The 15463-nt window shown below is 41.9% G+C and overlaps 2 protein-coding genes and 1 non-coding gene across 3 annotated transcripts in view; 1 reads left to right on the top strand and 2 right to left on the bottom strand.

Annotated features, from left to right (window-relative positions):
* Positions 1–1880, bottom strand: part of nav2a (neuron navigator 2a) — a 192271-nt gene extending 190391 nt beyond the window's left edge. The window contains exons 1-2 of the mRNA XM_047579868.1: positions 1771–1880; positions 682–1227 (exon numbers count right to left, since the gene is read on the bottom strand). Coding sequence (XP_047435824.1) covers positions 682–762 — 81 coding nt within the window. The 5' untranslated portion in view covers positions 763–1227; positions 1771–1880. The remainder of the gene's footprint in view (positions 1–681; positions 1228–1770) is intronic.
* Positions 1881–5135: 3255 nt separating this feature from the next.
* Positions 5136–5326, bottom strand: LOC125006021. The gene has a single exon (XR_007112523.1). It is a non-coding gene; the product is annotated as a U2 spliceosomal RNA (small nuclear RNA).
* A 2512-nt stretch (positions 5327–7838) lies between these two features.
* On the top strand, positions 7839–14915 carry e2f8 (E2F transcription factor 8). The gene is made up of 13 exons (XM_047581644.1): positions 7839–8129; positions 9218–9478; positions 9569–9722; positions 9867–10190; positions 10387–10548; positions 10696–10833; positions 10939–11154; positions 11250–11331; positions 11473–11986; positions 12098–12361; positions 12448–12583; positions 12832–13172; positions 13368–14915. Exons 2-13 carry the CDS (start codon positions 9308–9310, stop codon positions 13530–13532), a joined length of 2667 nt encoding a protein of 888 aa, XP_047437600.1. The 5' UTR covers positions 7839–8129; positions 9218–9307; the 3' UTR covers positions 13533–14915.
* The last annotated feature ends 548 nt before the right edge of the window (positions 14916–15463 follow it).

Genomic DNA, 15463 nt, shown 5'->3' with positions numbered 1-15463 from the left:
ACAGGCAAACAGAAATATCAGCTCATCTTAAACAAGAGTGCGGACACAGGTTTGACATTTCTTTATGTTTCTGATACAAAGGGTTCAAATTCTCAAAGAGAGCAGAAAGACATTTTTTCTCACAGTAATCCTTGATCTAAACCCGAGCAACGAAAATCAGCCGACACAGAGCTGCAAGGTTTGCATACAACAGCAGCAATGCATCAACAGCATGTGAAAAATGCAGAGCGAAGCTGAAACTGGGAAAAATGAGTCGCAGTATCAAATACTACATCAATCTGCAAGCAGCTGCTCAGTTTATTCTGAACAACCAACAAAGCATCGGATCCTTTACTTCCGCCGACACGTTTGCTTTGACTCCATCGCGCTACGCTTCCTTTGACACTTGAGATAGTTTCCTGATGAGGGTCAGATTTGTGCAAATATTTAAATCTCTTCCATGATGGTGAAAAGGCATTTTGCAAACAAACTGAAACAGTTCGAGGTCTTTTCTCGTGGACAGCAAACATTAGAGTTCAGAAACTTTCGGAGGTTAAAGGGTGGCTGGAGGTTTGTTTTACTTGTTGACCTCCCATGCATCAATCTCCGAGGCTCCAGCGTCAACATTCAAAGATTGCTTACACGCAGACTCAGCCTTGCTGTTAACCCGTCAGATATGAAGAGGATAACTTATTAACTCACCCTTTTCTGGTCATCCAATCCGTGCAGCACAGGCTTCCTCCTCGGGTGCTGTTGTGGACTGGCCTCTGCTCCCGCCTCCATCTTCCCATAAGTGACAGAGTACTCAGGCTCTTATCCAGGTTTTACAACAGCCCTTGAAGGACATGAAGAGAAATACCTGCTCAAAGTATTCCGCTGCCACCTAATTCCAAGGCGGGGCGCATGAATGTCTATCCAAAAACGGGAAGAAAAACAAGGAAACTTTCCGTCCATTAGCTTTGTTTCATGAAAAAGAGGACACCCAGTCTCTGGGGGGATCCAACCTCAGCCACATGCTGGGTCTCAGTCATGATGTTTGCGTTTGTGGCTTCTGGTCTCAAGGTGCCAGCGTGAAGCAAGCATCAGAACGGGAAGATTACCAGGATGCCGCTCTCCTCCAAAAGCACCACAGCTGCAGTGGACATCTGATCTTCTTAAAGGAGGGTGTGATCATCGTGCTCCTCTCTGCTGATTAAGGCTACCTGCAACTGGAAAGCCGGCTTCTCTGCAGCAAAATATGCAGATTTGCTGGAGGGAAAAAAAGTGTTTATGTTTAGAAAGAGTTAAATTGCAGCAACAAACCAAACAACTTAAATGTAGACATGTTCCCAAGTATAAACACGCCATACTGTAGCCTACCATTTCTATGCATTTCCTGTTGAAAGTATTACATTTTTGGAAGTAAATGGCGACTTGCACCGACAACCCCCACCCCTAATTGCTGCAGGTGCGAGCTCCTCGCCATGAAAACCACGTTCAAACAGAAGCAGACAACTTTTTTGCAGACTTGCTGTGCAGTTTTTAGAGTTAGTTGCACTAATGTGTGCTCGCTCGGTCGAGACCTGACAACAAACATTCACTCAAGAGTTACAATCTGGAACAAATTGCTTGCCGGGGGTTTGAGCTGCCGCTGCAGCATCCCTGCAGGAGAATCCGTGCGGGCTGACGGGCTCCCTGACAGACCGGCTGCTCTGAGCTCTCTGCAAACTCCTCCTGGATCCTCACATTAAAGGAACCGCGAGGAGGAATGGGCATTAGAGAGCGGTATCTGTGGGAAGAATTGATGCTCACCCCGTACTTCTCCGTTTCTGGTCGTCCCGGTGGAGATGGTCCCCGCCTCGTGCTTGCTGTCCGTTCCTCTGGCTGCAAGCGGAGCAGCTCGATGCTGCGTTCGTTTGCTGTCGGAAATATTGCCAGTGTGGGATGGTCAACAACGTTGACGTTATTTCCCATTAAAAAACGCACTTTTTACATACAAACTACCCTTTAAATTACACTTGTTATTGGTTTAGTTTGGCAGTATCAGATGTATTATCACTTTTTGTTTACGGTTTGCAAATTATGTTTCTCTAGGAGTTGTTTTTTAGTGCTTTATAATTTATTTATCGATCTGAATTTCTCCCATTCAGTCAATAAAAGTAGGCTACATCCTATCTCTTACCTTACCTAGACATTCTTATTTCTCAAATAAAACTGATTATTATTATTAACTAAATATATATAGGTCTCTATCTATGGCTCTGTTGGTGTTATATCAACATCTATTTTCTACTGGCTCTCTCTTTCTGATATTATTCAGACAGGCTAGGTCGATTTTCAATTCTGAGTGGGTGGTGTAATATCCGAGGAGCCTCTGAAGGCAGCGCCAAGGTCCCAGTCGCTCTCTCTCGTTCTCTCCCTCTCGTAGCCGTAACATGACGTCACGCGCCGTTTCAAGCCCCAACATCCTTGAAGGCATAGCTTGAAGGCGCCTGCCGGTTTCCATGGTGACCTCTGGTTTGGAGGACACCACCGCCATCTAGCGGCCAGACTGTGGCACGGTAACTGCACTTTTTATTCCTCTGCACTCACAGCGTGATTTATTGCTGAGATAAGAAGATATTAGAGGCATTACGACACTAAAATGTATCACTTCATACACACACCTGGGCTATATTTCATTACTACAGGCTATTCATCGTTTAACCTGTGCAATATTATTTCAATTTGTTTGATTCACTATTATTTCATAACTGAAATACTCCTGCTTTTTTCTGTGCTGAAAACCAATCATCTGCACACGGCTTTAAGTTCTCTGCGGGCGGATGGAGACATGCATGTTCTGAGTTTGCATCCCTCCCCCTGCAGGAGATATAATATTTATTACTTACTTTATTTTAATGTTATTTTATCTTTCTTTTCACTTGTGGTTTCTATTTTTTATGTGCATCTAAACTACTGTGTCAAAGCAATTCCCTTGTAGATCATTAAAATCTGTCTAAGTCTAACACAATATAATTCATTTGTGAGTGCATTCGTTTGTTATTCATATGGCTAAGTGTGACTGATGGAAAACCACCAGCCTCTGCATAAACAGTGCAGTGTAGACAAATTAAAGACATTCACCATGGGCAAATTGAGCTCAATCAACAAAATACCATTACTAATTATGTATTACCATTATTAATTATGTTCCCAGAAACCCTAAAATGAACCAGCCTATACAAGATGGAACAACAGCCTGCACACATAACAGCTCTAAAACAGCCACAGAATTAGCTAAAACTGCAGAACCTGCAGTAGTTGATAATGTACTTCACGGGTGCACGCTTGCATCCTCTGAGATGGAGCTGACCGAGGAAACACCCCGGGACTCTTGGAGTTCCCGGAGCTCTCGGTGCCTTGTTCGACGCCCTGCCCTTTTCCATCTGCTTCCACTCAAATGTTTCCTGTTGAACATCTTTGCAGAAATTAATAATCAAATCACGTAAATCCAAGTTTACCGCAAACCACGCAAACGCCTTAATCATATAATTATGTTAATGTGGTTAGTTACTGTATAATCTGGTTACGGCGTGCATCCATGCATGGAATGACTCACTGACAGACTGACACACATTCATTTCCCTGCACTGAAATGACAGGTTCGGTTTGCGTTTTTACAAAAAAAGATGCAGACTTAAGAAAATATCCAGCAGACTTAAGAAAATATCCAGCAGGCCTTTAATCATGTCTCCTGAGACTAGATCTCTGACATACAGCAAATTAATAAAAGTCCTGCGGCTACACACACATGCTCACCAGCATGACAAACTACTAAAATATAAATGTATCTCCTCTCAAGTCAAGCTGGATCGTCTCTTAAGAACCAAGATTTGTATGTTTTTTTTTGCAATGTGATTAAGTTAATCAAAATCCAGTATCAGGGCTGGTCCTCATGTTGTGCTCCTTTCTTTTCAGTGCCCCTGTCTCCAAATTTACTGTGCAGATGTTTATTATTTTAGATATGCTAGGCTCACGTGGTGTTTATTGCAAAATTATGCAGTATTAAATCAAATTACAACAAACTACACAACTTTTAGCCCTCCAACTGAATGTGTTTGAATTGCTGTACAAATCTTCCACATGATTTCTGACGTTGTCTCTGGTCATGCAACTATAAACAAACAAACAAAAAAAACAAACCTCATATTAGTCTTTTTTGTTGGCAGGGGCCATGCATAGAACATTTGACCCCAGTCATCATGTGTGTTAGCTGCACTGTTTACGAGGCTTTGGGTGCTCGTGACTTGCAATTTGCTTGTTGCACAAAGATGTTTAACTTTTGCAGAAAATCGTCTTGAAAAAAAAAGACTAATGGGAAGTTGTGGACAAGTAGTTTTGACATAGCATAGACGTCTAAGTAACACAACACCCCTTGAAGCAGTAGCCACCTTTGCACGATCAGTAACATTGTGAAATGTAGATATAAATGTGGACCGGTGTGGAGTTCTGTGTGGAGTTTGCATGTTCCCCCTGTGTCTGTGTGGGTTCTCTCCGGGTTCTCCAGCTGCCTCCCACTGTCCAGAGACACGTTCGTTAGGTTCACTGTTGACTTATGTTGCCTATTATACTGGAATACATTATATGTAAATACTATTATATACACCCACTAGCCAGGTCATTAGGTACGCTGATGAAAACATTAGAATAGTCCAATAATATAAAATAGATAAAATAATATAAGATAGATAAAATAAATAAATAAATAAATAATAAAATCGAATACAAGATACCCCAGATTGATTGATTCCTCTGATATCTCTAGGAACTAATGTTTTTTTAAGCTAAAAGCAGGTCAGTGCATTTGTTTCATTACGTCTCTTTAACAAATTCAGCTGCCAGTGTTGTTTATATAATAAATATATAATAAATTACTGTAGCCCTTTATCCGTTTACTGTTTTGTTTTTTGTTTTTTACCATGTTTTCCAGGTCTCTCCTCCTTAGATTTTAAAAAAAAGTGATCAACTTTTACTCACCGAAATGCAACATGGGAGTCTGAATCAAAACTTACAGTAGTGGTCAGGAACGACTTAGAATGTCGTCACGTTTACCCAAAAGGTAACAGCATAGGAAATGTAACAGTGCGCTTAACATTTTGAATGGGCTTTTCTATTATTTTATTTTCCACACTTTAGGGGGGTGCACCGTTCCTGGAGGTACTGCAATACCAGGTCGATGCGTGGAGTGGACGGAGCAAGCCCCTATTCCATCTCCCTGTTCCAAAAATCAATTTAATATATGGTCCCCGGGTAGGGGACGTATCAGATATTAAACTGATAAGAACAGATACTACACTTGATCTTAGCCAAAAGGCCGAGAAGCGATACCTCCAAACTGTCAGAGAATACGAACCCATTCTTCGCAGCGTCAGTCTCACTCACGGTTTGGAAAAGAAAGTGACATTTTAGATCTAATGTTATTCAGCATGTTAGTATATCACATAGCAGCAGGTGAAAATGAGGAAAACATGCTATAATTTGAGCGTTTTTGCAAAGAAACACATACACATGAAGCCAACGATTTGCATAAATCGTCACGTGATGTGCTCTGGTCCAATCGGAACTCGCTCTTTCGAAATCCTGCCGTAAATGTGGTACTTTAAACTATTTTTCTTCTTATTGCGCCGCTATCGTACTACAATTAGATATCGGCATAATATAACGTGTTTCTGTGTGGGTTTATAAAAGGGTGATGATTCCCACGGATAAATCCACGCGGCTGCTATGTTGGCAGCGGGAAGCCACGCCCCCTCCAATTCATAGACGGGTCTTTACAAGGATTGAAATAATAATAAGTACAGGCTGAATTGTAACCCCCGTTATCAATTTTATGGTTTGTTACACATGCAAGATATGTATACATAAATAAAAATAAATAATATAGATACATATTATAGATATAAAAGTAGTTACATTAGTACATATTTACATTTAAGATATACTTCCCCTACTTTGTTGATTTTTACTGCATTGTTATACTACATGACATTACTTAAGATGTATAATAGAGAAAAAAATAGAGCCTCAGTTACTAGGCCCCACTCCTGTGGAACCAACTCCCAGTTTAAGTTTGGGAGACAGACACCCCCTCTGCTTTTTAAGGCAAGGCTTAAAACTTTGCCTCGCTTTTAGTTAAGCCTATCTGAGTTGACCCCGGGCCATCCCTTTGTTATGCTCCTATAGGTGTAGGCTACTTGGGGACTCCTGTAAGTGCAGTCTTTAGGCAATTGTGTTGATATTGACACTATATAAATGAGCTGAATTGAATTGAAATGTGTTATTAATGGAGACAGAGTTGCTACAACTGAACCTGCAATTTTTGCATTTCAAGGGAAACTGAAGAAATAAAAAACTATATAGGAAAGTTTCTTTTATTCTGTTGTCAAATCTAACAACAAAAAAAAGTTGATAATGTACTTAGATTGCTTTCTGACTTGATTTCAACAATAAGAAAAGTACAAGTCGAGAGTCCTTCAATGAAACCAGAAGAAACTAGAAGTAGGCTACATCTGCTTTTTAACAGTCAACACTTATGCCTGTGAGAGCGGTGTACACATAGTGTATTTTATATCATCTGTGGATGTACATTTCAGATGTGTCTTGCAGAAAAACATGGTGCTTTGCCATATTTAGAACTTACATCTGAATATTGTTCTAAAGTTATGTCCGTGGTCCGTTTTCACCTTGACCAACAGAAACATTTTTCGTAAAGAACTGTCACATCATTGCTGTGAACAACTTCTTCTTCATTGCTGTTACTTCTGCTCTTTAAAGAAGGAAATGTAATTTGAATTGTTAGTAAAGTATATAAGACCTGATATATACAAAGGGATCTGTCTTGGTATTTGATAGAATAACAGAGTAAGAAAATAAGAAACAATCAAATCTACAAAGAATATATACATGCATTAATACATGTTTACATATTGTAGTTATGTACGTATGCTCACCCTGCACACATGACACATGTCTATGTGTATATTATATTATATTATTATTATTATTATTATTATTATTATTATTATTACATACTACTATTATATACTGTTTAGTTACAACACCACCATCGTATCATCAGTACTACTGCCATCATCTTGCCACTTCACCTTATCTACCTATGTATCTTGTGTTTTTTAAGTGTCCTTGTCCTATTCTGTGTTTTTACCTGTGTTTTTATTTTTATACCTCAGTATTGTAATCTATTGTACTTTATTGTGTGCAAATACCGGACTGCTATGACAACCTAATTTCCCTTCAGTGATGAATAAAGTAAAGTAATCTATCTATCTATCTATCTATCTATCTATCTATCTATCTATCTATCTATCTATCTATCTATCTATCTATGAATACATAAAAAGTCTGGTTTTAGAAAGCTTGTGCACAGATGTTAAAAAAGAGGCGGGGAATGTGAAATGTTCACAGTATTGAGAATAACTGAGTGTAGAGGTTGTGGTAAAACTGTTAATTTAATTTATTTATGTTATATTGAGAAAAAAAAGCACAAAAAAGACACTGAAGACATTGGACATTTGCAGCTGTATACAAAATCCTAACAGCAAATGTTTGCCCCTGAACCCTCTAAGAACCTAATCTGGCCATGAACTTGTTATAATACTATTTCAACACTATTAATATAAATGGATTAAGATTTTTTTTTTTTTAAGTCAAAGACTACAAAAAATCACACGGGGAGTTTGTAATGGTCAGGTTTGGAAGTGTTAATAGCATTCTAGCCTCATGATTAAAGGCCACATGTAGGGCATGTGACGATAGTGCCGACTGCGGAAGTGTGGTGTCAGTGTTGGGGTGATCTCTATGCGCATGCTCACAGGGCGGGCAATATGTTGGAGGTGGTCACCCCCACACAACTGGTTAAAGTTTTCACAACTGTACTAAAGTTGACCAAGAGGCTTACTAGCAGCGGAAGAGGGAATCTAGAAACCCGCGGAATATTTTTATTTGACTACTCGAATTTAGTGTTTGCCACTTTTATGCGTGGAAACCCGTAATCTTGTGTGAATAAAGACCGTTATCGTTCGTTCTTGGACTTATTAGTTCGTGCTTGGACTTATATTACACTGAGGATGGGAAGTTTCCTCTGAGCAGGAATTGTTTCTAAAGTTTGGGTAAGTCGGTTCAATTTTGTCTAAGTAATGTAGGCCTATGTTTTATTTTGAAAAAGAACAAAACTAAGATGTGTCGTTGAACCAAAGCCGTTTCTTCGGTGTCGCTGGGTAACCGCCATCTATCTGTGTGTAAACTGATTCATTTGTTAGCTCATAGCGTTATTATTTCCTTAAAAGCTGAGCAGCTCGTGTGTATAAAATTATATCTGGATTATCCGGTTTTACTGTTTTGGTATGGGGCGGTGGGCGCTAGTATCGTAGCGTCCGTACGTGACAACAAGCCTTCACCGTGGTAAGACATTGGCTGATAAACTAAAGTTATATTAACATGAAGCAAGACGGTTGACTCGTAAATTCAGTGAATGTTTAGTGTTTGCGGCAAACATATGTTTAAAGACGAGATGCCGCTACAGTAGACAGGTTCCGCGCCAAGGATTTCAAAAAACTGTTTACCTGCGCGGGACATTCTTCACTTCCTGTTCGCGGAGCTCGCGCCTCGCTCCCATTGGCTGCTTCTGAGAAAAAGGGGCCGGACCGCAGCGTCCGTTGGAGCCGGCGATTCGATGAAGCGTACGTCAGTTACCGCCAATATCACTCCGGTGTTTTGATTCACTATTAAAAACTCTTTTTATTTTATTATTATTAACATGGAACCAGAGACGGGTTTAAATTGACAATCAATATTCATTTTACCGTGAATTTGTTGCGTTGTTTTAAGTAAAATGCTGGTATCCGACGTTACATTCAAAAAGCGGTAAGGCCGTCTTTAATGTTATATTCCTTAACTGCAGTTAAAATTATAAATCTACAATCTCTTGACATGAAGAAAATAACCATATAATTACGTTGGAGAAGTGTTTTGATGCACTGCTTCCCTTGATCCTATTAAGAACGTTTATATCTATATAATATTAGTTCATACCAAGGTGGAAAATGTCAAGTATAGCTCTTAATGATCAAAACCAGAAATCTCATTCAACGGTCAACAAGTAAAGAGGAGACCAAATGTATCTAAAAAAAAAAAAAAGCCCTACTTGTGTATGGATAATCTGCCTTGTATCTTAATTTTGTCTCTTTTTGTGGACTAGGATGGTGGTTTTGTAGCACCCCATGTTCTGGTGAATACTCCAAAGAAACTAAGTGGCTCGTGTGGGGTCTCAGCGGAGAAACGACTGACCATGGGTCCACTCACTACGCCCAAAAAAGGAAGAGAAGTGGGGTCCGTCGATCCCTGGACTCCCACCTCCAACCTTAAAATGCTCATCAGCGCTGCTAGTCCTGAGATCAGGAACCGGGAGAAGGAACTGTGCATGGACAATGACGGGCGGGATGCTCTTGACTCGTCACAGGTATAAATACTTTCCCCTCGATAACACAATGTCCTTCTTCCGATAATACTATCATGTAGTTAAACGAATGTTTTTCATATTTGTCCCTAGGACCCTGAAAATGTGGAAGAGTCGGAGAAAATGATCAGCAGAAAAGAGAAGAGTCTGGGATTGCTCTGCCACAAATTCCTCGCCCGATACCCAGATTACCCAAACCCAGCCCTCAACAACGACATCTGCCTTGATGATGTGGCCACGGAGCTCAGTACGTCTTCTGTGTCAATCCTAAAAAACAGAATCCAGTACATGATATTTAAGTTAGGCTGGGTTTTAGTGAATCTCATTTACAAGATGTGATTGCACTTCCATGGCTGTTTGTTTTAATGTGTTTTCCTTCATGTCTGCATAGGCGTGGAGCGCCGGCGCATCTACGACATCATGAACGTGCTAGAGAGCCTTCATATGGTGAGCCGCTCGGCAAAGAACCGCTACACCTGGCACGGTCGGACCAAACTGCCCCAGACGCTGGCCATTTTGAAGCAGGTGGGTGAGGATCACCGGTACGCCCAGCAGATGCAGCAGATTCAGCAGATGCGGCAGCGTCTCCTGGACAAGGAGTTTGACTTTGACGCGGAGGAGAAGGAGAACGAGGTGGTGGCGGACTTGGAGAACAGAGAGCAGGGGCAGAAAGAGCTCTTCTTTGTGGAGCTTCCAGGAGTAGAATTCAAAGCAGGTGAGAAGCTAGTTTTTTATATTGATATTAATTTCATACCAAGTTCACATCAGTGTGGTGGTTTTATTAAATATGTGATTGTAACTTGACCCTCCAAAAATGCCCTTTGAATGTCCCTGAAATAAGGGAAATCTATTTTAGTAATTCACATTAATACCAAGTTTCCATTTCCTGACCTCCCATTTGTCGCAACCAGCCTCGGTTAACAGCAGGAAGGATAAATCTCTGCGGGTGATGAGCCAGAAGTTCGTCATGCTCTTTCTGGTGTCTAATCCTCGTGTGGTCTGTTTGGATGTGGCTGCCAAGATCCTGATTGGAGAGGATCAGGTTCCAGATCAAGACAAGAACAAGTTCAAGAGTGAGTAAAAGTATATAATACTTAACACAGCATGATTTTACACAGCCATATTTTACATACGTTACTTTAGAAAATTTGGGGGTAACATGTAATTCAATTTTAGGCCGATGTTTGGGGTTTGTAATAATCCTGCTTATGTGTTTGCAGCCAAGGTGCGGAGACTGTATGATATAGCTAATGTGCTGCGAAGCCTGAAGCTCATTGAGAAAGTCCATGTGACCGAAGAGAGGGGGAGGAAACCGGCCTTCGAATGGGTCGGCCCACAAGAATTTCCACAGGTCAAAGGTAAAGCAACTCTTTCCTGGTGATGTTGTATATTTTAAGTAACAACAAACTGCTGCTGATAGTGTTTTAAACAATCACCTCATAAACACCCAACTCTTGTTTCAGACTCGGAGAACTCCACATCTGAAATCCCATCCAAAAAGAAAAGCGTGCTGGAGTCTCGCTCATCGGTAGAAAACTGTGCAAAAAAACTCTTTACATCCCCTGGGGCCAAGCGGAGCTTCACAAGGCACCCCTCCCTCATAAAGCTCGCCAAGAGCATTCAGGAAGACCGACGCAAGATCAACTCCGCCCCTAGCAGTCCTTTAAAAAGTGTCCTCAGTAAGCACAGACGACATTTCTCCACACCATCTTATTCTTTCTGCATGTATCTATGAATAATTTAATGACTGTGTCTTTCCCTCTTCTGTCATCAGGTGATTCAGCCAATAACGATTTCTCCAACAAAATGGCTCAACTTGCTGCTATTTGTAAGATTGAACTTGACCAGGGGACAGCGTAAGTTTGAACTCATCCTTAACTGTTCACCCTTTGCTAAATGAAATCTGGTGGTTTTGTCTACTAGTTGATAAAACACTGCTGACACGTCCCAGCTACGGGACCACAGAGTTTTAAATGAAAGTCCCGCTTCTGTTGCAGGACCGGAGCCAAAGATCCAAAACCCGCTGCTGCTGCTGCTGTGGAGGTGGACACGACAGCTGTGAGGTTACAGCCGGCCACGTCTAGTTTGATGGAACCACCTCAGGCCCCATCACTAACCCCGACCCATGAGCCCAGAGTCAACACTACTGTCCACACCACCCCGTTGACAGCACAGCCCACGGGCTCCGTCGCCTACCTCCCTGCGCAGTGTTCACCCCTGATCCCTGTCCTGTTACATCAGCAGAGGGGTAACGGCCCCTACGCGGTATATTTACACCCTTCCTCCATCAGGCCGAACCCTCTGGCCAAGCCGCAGCCGTCCAGCCTCGCTGTGCGCTCTATGACATTTGAGGATAAAACCGGGCAAAGCCCAACGAGCCAGTCAGTAGCTAAGAGCGACCCGCTCTCCAAGGGCGGTGATGTCAGTCCCTTGACGCATAAACGGCTGCGTGCAGATTCAGCCTCGGAAAGCAGCCCCTCCAAAGCCAAGAGGTCTGACCCGAACTTAAAGGTAAAAAGAAAAAGAATTCACATTCAGATTTTTTTTTTCATGACATACTGATGAGCATCATTTACTCAGTAAAATAGATCTCACGTTATCCATTCGGTGTTTCTGCCGTAGGACGCCTCGCCAAAGCTGTGCGAGATCCTGCAGGCCCGCCTCAAGGCCCGCCGTGGCGCTCTCCTCACCAGCCGGCCCTCGCCTCGCGCCCTCCACCTGGACCCGGAGTTTGTCAACACCCCAGGCACGGCTGGAGCCAGTCAGACCGTAGAGCCGAGCCTGGAGAGCTTCCTGGACAGAGAGGACAAGACGGCAAACTCTGACAGCGAACAGTTGACGCCGATCAGAGCCGTTCCCCTCACGCCCGGACACCTCCACGCTGAGGTAAACGTGCCAGCACGCCGCTAACATGAGAACTCAGTCGAATCAGAAGCGTTTTCTAAGGCCTTTGTTGTGTTTCTCTCATCCAGACTTTAGTACCTGCTGGATACTTGATCCCAATCTCCCACCAGTCCCTCATCAGCTGTACAGAAGTTCAAGGCTCAGCAGGAGAAAACACCAAGGCCTCAACTCCCACTTACAACATCTACCAAACACCAACCGCAGGTAAACGTTTAATGAAAGGAGACGACATGCAGCTTGATGCTTTGTCATTTCCCTTCTGGTTCCTCTGGGCCCAGTTTACAAGGATATAAAAGAGAGAAAAGTATTAAATCCTCACATCTGGGGAAATAAAACCAGGGAATATTTTTGTTAACTCGATAGCATGTATTTTTAGGCAGCGTTTCTTCTCTTTCTCATATATCAAGAATTATTTTAGAGACTGGATCGTTTTCCTCTTTCTCTCTCTCCAGGATCCAGACCTGCCCCAGCTCAGGAGATTACCCCGACCAGCGTCCGTGTCCACCGACCCGCTGCTGCCGCCGCCTCTCCGCACGCCACCCAGCAGCAGGCCCAACGCCTCCACAGCCCCAGTCCGGCCATCCTGAACTTCACCCTGCAGAACCTGGGTCTGATCTCTGGCTCCAGCCCCGTAAGCGCATTCGCCGCCCCCCAGACCCCGGAGGGCTGCAACACCATGCCGAGCCCTCTGTCCCTGCAGCAAAGAGGCATGGTCTTCATCAAACCTCTATCCCCCGTTCCGGTCCAGCAGACGCCTTCTATGCATCCAGTCACTCTGATCAGTGTACAGCAGGTAAACTGCACTGCATTAAGACAGTAAAATGTTTATTTATTATGAATAACTACAATGTTCACCTGGTGAGAAATTACAAGCGGCCACACTGGCTATTATGAACTTGGGTCAGACAGAATTACCTTTTTTTTTCTTCATTATTTGGTCGGACTGCAGCAGTTTAACTCAACTCTCTGTCTGTTGTCTGTCGTCCAGCCTCTGATGACGACCCCCAAAGGGACCGGACTCCCCCAGCACAGCTTCTTTCACACACCAGTCCCCCTCTCGCCTCTAGCTACCGTGACCACCGGCGGGCACCTGGCTGCCAAAACAGTTTACATCCCTCAGAGGAAGCTGGACGTCACCACTGAGGACTCCTGAAAGGAAAACCTCTCACGTCTGATTGCATTATGCGTTGCTGGGTGTTTGTGTTGTGGTGGGTGGGTGGGTGTCTTTTACTTTCTGTTTAGTCTCTTTTTACATTTCATAGTGTTTGTTACCTCTGAACATTTCACATCAGCCTGATTCTTATCGCGACCAGCTCTAAAGACAGCTGCAGACGAAGGGTGGAATTCAAAGTTCACCAATAACTCATGAACACTACTGTCATGTTCACTGTGAAGCTGTCGGGGAACTGCTTTCCCGGGACTAAATTTGCATTCGTTTCTTGTGCGTGACTTGATTTTCTCGTTAATTTTTGTGTTCTTTTTTTATTTTCTGCTAATGTGAATGATTTTATTTCTTCAAAGCAGTAGTAAAAGTCAGATCAGTGCTATAGCGAAAACCTAATGAGATCTCTTTTGCACATATGTACATGTCACCTGTTTTCTCTTTAAAGAAATTGTTAAAAAAATATCTTAATATTTGTGATACAATATAAATTAGACATTGATGAGTTTAATTTATAAAGGGAATTACCTTTGTCTCCGATGTCCTGCTTAATGTAAAAAGCTAAATAAAATTTAATGTTTTTTGTAAGAACAAAGTTCATTTCTTTTTTGTCTCTGTTTTCGTGTGACGTTAAAGTTACAGTTATTCATGTTTTCTGTTTAACAAGCATTTTATCAGCCAAACCAATTTCACCACCCTCAAATGTTTTGAGGCAAAAAGTTTAGGTGCTCATCAATGTTCGTTCTTGTCTGTACTTACTGTGAAACATCATCTCTCACTGTACTGTTCCAATTTATGTCTTGCACTGTGAGTGGCTGCACCCTACATGCATGGCCCTGAGCGACACGTCACCTACTTATTTCTGTTACCTTTCTTTTATACTGACTTTCACTACCTTTCTTTTAAGTTACTTTTCATTACGTTTGGTTACTTTTGTTAGTTACTTTTGCATTTTTTTCCATACTTTTGCTACTTCTGTTACATATATCTTACATTTTAATTACTTGTAGGTATTAACATCACTTTCGTTACTTTTTGTTACTTTTACCATTTGTTGCTTTCATTACTTTTGTTTCTTTTAGTTACTCTTCTTCTTTTGTTACTTTGATTACTTTTAGCTACTTGTAGATATTTTCATTACTTTCCGTTACTTTTGCCACATTTTATGTGTAAGGGTGACAATGTAACCATGGCAACAGATGCATGGCGGAGGGGAACCCTTTAACCCATCATGGCTGCCACAATAAGTAATGACTAACATCTGCTGGTTTCACATTTCCTACACATCCACCTGTGTGACAGTGAGTACACTGACGCACACACATAACGCAAGTTTGTTAAACTGTCAAATTAAAATTTCCAACATGCAAAAAAGAGTATTTTTTTAAGCCAGGATTCCCCCATCAGGGACCAAAGGGAGGGTCAGCAGGAATGTCAACGTAAGGTTAAACTCCTGACACTGATCACAAAGGACTTTGCGTCCACAACAGTAGTAATCAGATTTTTTTTCCGATATGAGTTGTAGATTTTGATTTATTTGTATTTGTTCAGACCCTGAATCCTAGGATTACGTCTGCTTCCATCTGTTCTTGGGTCAACAACAGCTACACTTGCACATATTCATAAAAAAATATGAAACGGAAGCAGCAGTGAATGAATAATTAGACTCAACTCCTTTCTCTTTAACTAATTTTGTCTCCCGTATCAGAGATATGGATATTCACTCTTTCTATATTAGATTGCAGCATAAAATATGCAATAAACTGTGTCTCTTCCCTTTCACTGTAAGAGCTCTGAAACCATGAATGAATTTAACGAGCATGACCGGAGAATGTTCAGTTGTGCTTTAAATTCCCACTGTGACTTATGATTATAATCCCGTAACACGTGTCGGCGCTTCGCTGCCCTGCAGCTGTCGGCCT

Source organism: Mugil cephalus, chromosome 3 (genome assembly GCF_022458985.1).
Source record: "Mugil cephalus isolate CIBA_MC_2020 chromosome 3, CIBA_Mcephalus_1.1, whole genome shotgun sequence".
Classification (NCBI taxonomy): domain Eukaryota; kingdom Metazoa; phylum Chordata; class Actinopteri; order Mugiliformes; family Mugilidae; genus Mugil; species Mugil cephalus.
This window is presented reverse-complemented; position numbering and strand designations above follow the sequence as displayed.